Source organism: Scomber scombrus, chromosome 6, assembly GCF_963691925.1.
Source record: "Scomber scombrus chromosome 6, fScoSco1.1, whole genome shotgun sequence".
In the NCBI taxonomy this organism is placed as follows: domain Eukaryota; kingdom Metazoa; phylum Chordata; class Actinopteri; order Scombriformes; family Scombridae; genus Scomber; species Scomber scombrus.
In genome coordinates, this window is record NC_084975.1 from 15884898 (window position 1) to 15893826 (window position 8929).

Here is an 8929-nt window from a genome sequence, read left to right on the forward strand (position 1 = left end):
CCACCTAAGCAAGGAGCTGCTCATGCCGCGGGGGAACATGCACAGATTTCAGGGAAGTCTGCTGTGCCAAGATAGTTGACTTCATCAACAGGTCAGCTAAAAAGCCTTTCCTCCTGTCTAAGAGCCGTAATGCCCTCAAACTCCAAGGGTGAGCGCTGAAAAACTGGAATACAAACTGTCTCCTGGAAAAACAACACTGTTTTTAGTAACTTCAGTTGCTTCTCTTGCTGCATTTTTAAGGAGATATTTTTTGAGAAGTCTTCACTTGTTGCATGCGTGTGATACACACCAGCAATCATATATCTGTGTAAACTGCAAGTTTGTGAAATCTTGTATTTTGCGCATTTTGTTTTAACTGTGTCACTAGCAGCAAAACAGATGGCAAGACAGCTTTCTCCCATGTCAGGTGTGCCTGAGAGGTGTTTGTGTTTGTGCACTCCAAGCATTGGGTGTTTATGAGTGCTTATAATTGGGACAGCAAATTGAGTGTGTTGTTGTGTGTCTGTTGGGAGCTGCTGTGGCCACATTTTGCTGGGAGTGTGAATGTGTGACTTTGTGTGTATGATACAAGTCAGAAGTCCTTAAAGTGTGTGTGTGTGTGTGTGTGTGTGTGTGTGTGTGTGTGTGTGTGTGTGTGTGTGTGTGTGTGTGTGTGTGTGTGTGTGTGTGTGTGTGTGTGGTGGCATTGGGGCCCTGTGGAAGTCGTAGCCCTGGATTTCTTTGAGATGGAGGGTCATGGTTATGACCGGTTTGGGGATGGGGAGAGGGACACCTACCAGATTGACTATAGGAGGATTGTAGGGGACATGGAACCAGCACGACCTCGCCTTTCAAACAAAGAGGGGGAACAACCCCACCCCTGTGGTGCGTATGCCCACCCAACACCACACGGACATGGGCATGAGACAGCAGCACAGCGATACAGCGCTACACGTATCCAAGCTGGATACGAACCAGAGAGGTCAGTCTCACTCTCTCCTTGAGCTTTCACCAGCCTGCAGAAACCATAAGGTCGTCAACTTCACATCCCTCCACACCTTTTATGATTTTAAGTGATTGTGTGAAGCCTTATAACCTGTAAACACTGTATCTCCTGCAGCAACTGACATGTTTTCACTTTCTAGTAGCGTTGACTGTGCGCTACAAGCCCATTTATCAGCTACCTGGGCAGCCAACCAAATCCTCTTACGTACTGTACTATCGTCACTGGTGTATAGAAGGAGTTTCCATTGACTAGGACGGATTCCTTTTGTTAGCATTTCCTGTCTTGATTCCAGCTTTTGTAATAGGATCTGCCTACAGCATGTGTGTCAGACACAGAGGTCAAAAAAACAACAAGCATGTTTTGCATAAGGGATAAACTGACCCAAAAATAACTGGCTGACTAAACAAACATGTTATTATTATGAGTTTTTTGTTTCTGACAAGATTTGCCCATGATTTATGCACAATGCTTACAGTCATGGGAAATTATGGATGGAGGATTGTGTGGAAATATTGACTAAAATATGCATTGAAACATTACAAATCTGTAAGATAAACTATAATGACATGATGTCAATTAAAATATTTTATTAACTCTATGAAGCTGTGACGTTAGAGATAGATTTCATCATATCTTCATACACTCAGACTCATATTTTCATACTATGTTAATATTTTCAGCTGTTCCGATATCATGTATATGTTTATGCTTCAGCATGGCAGACTACTTGATAAGTGGAGGAACAGGTTACGTTCCTGAAGATGGATTAACAGCGCAGCAGCTCTTTGCTATTGGCGATGGACTTACATACAAGTAAGAAATGCTAATTAAATAAAATACATAGATACATTTCATTTCATTGTATGTTACGGCTAACTGACATACACAGGAACACAGAGTTATGCAATGTCTTCCATTAGATGTTCAGTAATATCAGCGATGACACATCTGCTTGGGTTTTATATGGAGGATTATTTTGAGTAATACTACTTTCAAGGATGACTGTGATACCTCAGACATTAAAAACTGGTTGTGTGTGTGTGCGTGCGTGAGTGTTTATGCACATGTCAGTGTGCTAATGGTTGTCAGTGGAGTTCCCTTAATGGAGGCTATATGCAGGGTTTATCAGTGTGCAGAGGATGAATGCAGAACGGTCTTTCAGGGAGTTGAAAGGCTGACAGATTATGTCTGCTCAGTGTCAGCTAAGTATAAAAAACTACTGCTTTGTAAGAATAGATATGCACAGTCCACACACTACTAAAGTTATATGATCCTGGTTTATGGTAGTAATTGTTAGTAGTATGATTAATTTGATTTCGGTCAGGCTTTTCAAGTTCCAAAGCCAGATGTTCTCATGTTTTCTCTCTCTTTTCAGTGACTTCTTGATCCTCCCCGGTTTCATAGATTTTACCTCTGATGAAGTGGTTAGTATCGTCACTCTGTCCAGCAGATTACAGACCACATACTGTTTCCTGGTTCACTGCATATTGTTTATATTTAGTTAGTTAGTCTGGACATGTTCTTAACTTTCAGTAAAGTGTTGACAGCCACATCTCTCTGAAGACTGCAGTTGTAGGTTACACAATTAATATTTTTTTGGATAAACTTGAACAATTATATTAAGTCTTGGAGAAAAGGGTCAAAGTACGCTTGCCACAAGTAAAATATGTCTATTGTTTTTTTAATCTCTTCTAATTTTATTTTAACACTGGTACTGAGGTCCTTCTAATTCATTACCATCTCCCTGCTTTATTCTGTTGTTCAGGGTGCGTGAGCACTGGGTTGTTTATTCAACTTGCTTTGTTTTTGTCTTTGCAAGCCCTGCTGGGACATTAAATTAATTTCATGCCTAGGTTACATGGGTTAAGGCTAGATAGCAGGTGTTCAAAACAGACAAACACACACCTGCATCATGTAACTCTTAGCAGCGGAATTAATCAAATCAGAATATGCCCAAACTAGTTTTAAGGTTCATTTTATGGCAGCATAAAAACAAACTAACATTTCGTTAACAAATTTGCTGCAGCTGCAACAGTGTAGGGATCTGTTTGTGGGCAACAGGTTGAAAATCTCCCAGCAGCAATGCACACACCACTGGAGTAATTTAGAATATGTCACAGTTAAAGTTACATAATATCTTAGTTTTGTCAATGTCAGTGTTATAAGATCATTTGATAATGGCTAAGTTTAGAACATTTTCACCATTTTCTAGGATCTGACCTCTGCATTGACAAGGAAGATAACCCTGAAGACACCTCTTATTTCATCTCCCATGGACACAGTCACAGAGTCATCAATGGCCATCGCCATGGCAGTGAGTACACACACAGTACAGCCTTACTGTACATACACCACGCCTAATTGTTCATTTAGTAGTCACCATGCTCCACAGACTGTAGCACTGTTGCACTATTACTATATACTTATACACTATAAAAATGTTGTACGTAGCCTCCCTGACGGCAACTTATTGGTTCATGGGCTCGGCTTTTGAACATGGATGTATTAAGACCCTGGAGTTTGGTATTTTGACCGTCGCCATCTTGGAATTTTTGGACCCAGACCAGACGTGATGAGAAGTGACACATTTTGGACGAGAGGATGGAGCTGGCCCAAGGCTGGTTAGCGCAGAGCATTTACAGTAAGGTGACCAGATTTCTGAAATGAAAATCGGGGACATTTTCAATGCGGCGGTGAAAAATCATTAAATATTATCATTATGAAATAAAAAATGGGGACTAGTACTTTTTCATGTATTTTAACCAGCTTTTATTACACAAAAGGACCTGGTTAATAAATCAAAAATATCAGCACCCACAAATATCATGTATCAGTAGCACACAGCAGTGTCAAAAACACAAATGTAGAATACTTTAGAAAAAACATCTCTCTTCCAAAGTTAAGTGTCATGTGCAAAGACAGCTGCCAGACCAGTAGCTAGTAAATATCATCAAGATGTAATTAATAATAATTACCAAGTCATAACATATGATTATATTAATATTATACATGACTCAGGGCATCAGCTAATCAGATGGTCTGCATTTATAACTACTACAGTCATTAGTTACCCACACAGCCCGACACAAAATACAGAAGTTAGCCTTACACACACAACTATCAACCATTGATTATTATTATTTTTAACAGTCTCATGTTCCTATGCCTACAGGAAAATCATATGTTACCAAAGCAGTCTTCCACCTCCCCCTCTTCCAAAACAGGGCCATATACAATGTCATCACCTGGTAATCTCATGCTAACGTTAACGTTACAGCGTCACTAATGACAGATATGAAAACATTGTCATAATGTTAACGTCCACTGACTTTTATAACGTTACGTTAGGTCTTCAATTGAGATAAACAACTTACTTTAACGTTACATCACTTCTCTCTCTCTCTCACACACACACACACACACACATACACACACACACACACACACACACACACATACACACACACACACACATAGCCAAGTCTACTGCCAATTCACACAAAATAAATAAGTTCATACACAACATACCATTTATGACCGCTGGTCTTCTTTTCTTTCCTTTTTGCCGCCTCTAGATTGTTGTTGTTGACGCTGCCGCGTCTGGTCGTACGTCCTGATAACGTCTGTACGTCATACGACGTCTTCTCTGGCGATGCGTTAAATGGCTACCGTAATAACTGGTGTTTGAGTCTGCGCGCATTTTTCACCCATTCAGTGTCAAAATCGGGGACATTTTCGGGGACAGCTTTGACCGGGGACAGGTCACCCAAAACGGGGACTGTCCCCGGAAATCGGGGACGTCTGGTCACCCTAATTTACAGTCCATGGTTAACCATGATGATGCTAATGCTTGTTTTTCGCTAATGAAAAATCGGCTTAACCCAACATTAAAACAAAATGTACTTACCAGAAAAAACTGAACATCCAACATCTTGGAGGGTCTTTTAGTACAACCAGACGCTCAGCAAAACCTCTGAGGCGACCAAAATGCTACAGTTAACTTTCATGAACTGAAAATACACTGATAGTGAAGCTACGGCTACGCCTATACTCTGTGAATCACCTGTTTACGTACATAACTAACGTTGTCGCCGTGGTAACGACTTGACAGCCACAAGGTAGCCGCGACCTTGCCGCTTTATCATCTATTTTAGTGTAATGGGACCATAATTTACAACATTTGAACATCATATTGTATTGGAGAAGACTTGAAACTAGCAATTGAGACCATAATCCATTGGGAAAGCATTTACTGATGTAATAAATATAGTGAGAAGTAGGACCATTTTTTCAGATTTCCATATAATCAGACTTCTTTTTGAGCCAGTGGAGTCGCCCCCTGCTGACCATTATAAAGAATATCGGTTTAAGGCACTTCCGCAATGGCTTCACTTTTCAGTAACTATCAGCTTTATTGTAATGAGTTTTTTCCTGCTCTCTTTTCTCTGATTGACTGACTTCAGTTGATGGGTGGGATTGGAATAATTCATCATAACTGTACAGCTGAGTTCCAGGCCAATGAGGTGCGCAGAGTCAAGGTAAGATGGAAAAGTCATCCAAGTCATAACCTTATAGTAAAGAAGTCATCTGTGACACTGTAGCATCCAAGACAGCCCTCCTCCAGAAAACTGTATTACTTTCAAAACAATAAGTACCATAACATCTTAGCACTTGTGTTTTTGATCTTGTCAGAAATTTGAGCAGGGTTTTATCACAGACCCTGTGGTAATGAGTCCCCGACACACAGTGGGGGACGTGTTTGAGGCCAAGATACGCCATGGATTCTCTGGGATCCCTGTTACAGAGACCGGCAAGATGGGCAGCAAGCTGGTCGGCATAGTCACCTCCAGAGACATAGACTTTCTGTCTGAGAAGGACCATGACAGACCCTTGGAGGAGGTGTGCATATGAGTGGTTTGTTTATGTGTGGATCCTTGAGAACATAATATTTGCATCAGTTATATGATGTCAAATAACTGGATTGTATACTTATAGATTTTTTTCTAATAGAATTGAACCTCTTTTTGATTCAGGCAATGACAAAAAGGGAAGATTTAGTTGTTGCACCTGCCGGAGTCACACTAAAAGAGGCTAATGATATACTGCAACGTAGCAAAAAAGGTAAATCTGTGAAGACACTGCTGTAGAGCAAATTGGGCTGTTTTCTGCCTTTTTTTCTCATTTTACACCCTGACTGTCTTAGGTAAGCTCCCCATAGTGAATGACAGTGATGAGCTGGTTGCCATCATTGCTAGGACTGACTTGAAGAAGAACAGAGATTATCCTCTGGCTTCAAAGGATTCCCGTAAACAGCTGCTGTGTGGTGCTGCGATCGGTACCAGGGAGGATGACAAATACAGACTGGATCTCCTCATGCAGGCTGGTGTGGATGTGGTAGTCCTGGTGGGTTTTGATTTTTGTACGTTTTTGACAAGTTTATGATTAGAGTGTGATTGTCATAGTCTCTTTTCTTACTACAGGACTCATCCCAAGGAAACTCAGTGTATCAAATCAACATGATAAACTACATCAAACAGAAATACCCTGAACTTCAGGTGGTTGGAGGAAATGGTAAACTCAGCTCCGTCCCCGTCTTTTTTTTGCATTTGTACTATGAAAGCACCAATCTTAAGCATTTCTCCCTCACTCAGCTCTTTTCTGTATCTCTGTCTCCCTCTAGTGGTGACAGCTGCACAGGCTAAAAATCTCATCGATGCTGGTGTGGATGCTCTGAGGGTGGGCATGGGTTGTGGCTCTATCTGTATCACCCAGGAAGGTATGTGATAAAGAGTACAGAACTGGGAAGATCTGCTGCTTTCAAATAAATATAGTCTTAATGTGAACAACAATCAAAAAAGGCAACAAACTATTTTACACCTACTTAAACTAAACCATTTAACATAAAATGTATAATAGCTACAATTTTGTGGCAAGCACCTCATATTTTGTACTTGTTCCTCAGTAATGGCATGTGGACGACCCCAAGGTACATCAGTGTACAAGGTTGCAGAGTATGCTCGACGTTTTGGAGTGCCAGTAATTGCTGATGGAGGCATTCAGACTGTTGGACACGTGGTGAAAGCTCTGGCCCTGGGAGCATCTACAGGTGAGAAAGCGCTACATTTTTCTGTTTATTGAAGTCTTGAATTTGCAAGTTTCACATTTCCATAATAATAATCTATGAAATGAGTGTGGAGATAGGAGATCACAGCTTTGCTCAATATAAAGAGGACACATAGCCACTGATGGGTAGTTGTAGAGATCTAAGTGTAAAGGACTGCTTTTCTCAAAGTAAACAGTTTTTTGTTAAATTGTTTGCTCTTTATTGTAGCCTTTTTTCTCTCACCTGTTCATCTTTGCTTTCAGCATGAATTTATTCAATTTCTTTGATATTTCTGCCCTCAGTGATGATGGGGTCATTGCTTGCAGCAACCACCGAAGCTCCTGGAGAATATTTCTTTTCAGATGGTGTGCGTCTGAAAAAGTACAGAGGAATGGGCTCCTTGGATGCCATGGAGAAAAACAACAGCCAGAAACGATACTTCAGGTGGGGGTTTGCCTTACTCTACACAAATGTAAATCTTGGCACATTTATCTTTTTACTTTGTGTTAATGCATTTATGTGTGTGTCCAGTGAGGGAGATACAGTGAAGGTGGCTCAAGGTGTCTCAGGATCAGTACAAGATAAAGGCTCCATCCATAAATTTGTTCCTTACCTCATTGCTGGTATCCAACATGGTTGTCAGGACATAGGAGCCAAAAGTTTGTCCATTTTACGGTACGTGAGTACAGGTTTGGATGTTTCCTGTAAGTATTGTGTGTTGTTTAAGGGCTTATGAGCTATGTGTGTTTTATCCCAGGTCAATGATGTACTCTGGAGAGTTGAAGTTTGAGAAGAGAACCATGTCTGCTCAGATGGAGGGGGGAGTTCATGGCCTCCACTCGTAAGTCTGATCCTTGACCCCGAGTTAACTTTTCCCCTCCTCTGCAACTACTCCTTATCCTATGTATCTCTTTTTTTGTGATCCCCTTCCATCTGTCTAAATATTTTGGTAGTTTGCTGAAATCTGTCATTGTCTGTTTCCTCACTTTCTTTTATAACAGTGGAGGCACTAGTGCTCACTGTTTGTTTTAGCTTCACTTGTATTCAGTCCCTGTGTGACCCTCTACTGTCAAGTTTAATGTAATTTATCTGTGGTTAGCAACATCAAACTGTCTTTTCTCTTCCTTTTCTTACCCATGCTATCATGTTAGATATTCCTTTGTGCCATGTAAGTATATCCATGCACTTATCACATCTCCATCTTTTCCTTTAATTCATTAGCCTCCATTCAAGATTGTTTTTGTAGGGGTGAAATGTTTTCGCCATGTTGAAAATGCTTACACTTCTTCTTTCTATTCCATTTTCAGTTACGAGAAACGGCTTTACTGAGGCAGGTGGAAAAGGAAATACTCGATCAGGACCTAACGTCCCAACCCCAGCAGCTATGAGCAGATGCAGCGGGCGTGTGTGATCAAACTCAAAAGCTATAATTGCTTTACAACATTTCTACTTTAAAATCTGACACTGGTTTTCTATGTCCTGCTCTTTCCCTCTTGTCTGTCTGTCCCAATTTTGACCCATTCAAGGAGAGACAACACAGTACACCTGAGACTAAAGTTAAAAGGAGAGCCAAAGAGGACATGGTCTTAGGAGGACAGTCGCATTAATGGACATGACTGCTCATGAACTCTTTATCTGTCTTTCTCCTGTTGTGGCGAGGTGTAGTGGGGTAATGTAATCTACCCTTCTGCTGATCCCTTTTAACAAACAAACACATGTCATTGACTGCTTTAGCACAAGCTTGTTTATCTAATGGGAGACCTACCTTCCTTTTGGCCTTTAAGAGAAGAGTGTACAACAAACCTCACAGCGTTGCCGCCCAGTCTTCTATTCTCATTTGA

The 8929-nt window shown here is 40.9% G+C and overlaps 1 protein-coding gene across 2 annotated transcripts; it reads left to right on the plus strand.

The window, feature by feature from the left end:
* Positions 1–725: 725 nt before the first annotated feature.
* On the plus strand, positions 726–8417 carry impdh1a (IMP (inosine 5'-monophosphate) dehydrogenase 1a). 2 transcript variants are annotated; one of them, XM_062420538.1, is made up of 15 exons: positions 726–961; positions 1700–1798; positions 2283–2409; positions 3198–3299; positions 5449–5523; positions 5678–5884; positions 6019–6106; positions 6189–6388; positions 6466–6556; positions 6666–6761; positions 6948–7091; positions 7391–7532; positions 7620–7763; positions 7846–7929; positions 8396–8417. In XM_062420538.1, the coding sequence occupies exons 1-15, from the start codon at positions 726–728 to the stop codon at positions 8415–8417; spliced, it is 1857 nt and encodes a 618-aa protein (XP_062276522.1). The 2 variants fall into 2 exon arrangements, with proteins under 2 accessions (XP_062276522.1, XP_062276524.1); XM_062420540.1 differs by having other exon boundaries at positions 2361–2409.
* Positions 8418–8929: the final 512 nt, after the last annotated feature.

Bases quoted from the DNA above. Each gene is read 5' to 3' on its own strand.
- impdh1a (XM_062420538.1), top strand. From the start codon at position 726: ATGGAGGGTCATGGTTATGACCGGTTTGGGGATGGGGAGAGGGACACC. The intron at 3,300-5,448 runs GTGAGTACACAC...GACTGACTTCAG, and splicing joins CAATGGCCATCGCCATGGCA to TTGATGGGTGGGATTGGAAT. The intron at 6,557-6,665 runs GTAAACTCAGCT...GTCTCCCTCTAG, and splicing joins TCAGGTGGTTGGAGGAAATG to TGGTGACAGCTGCACAGGCT.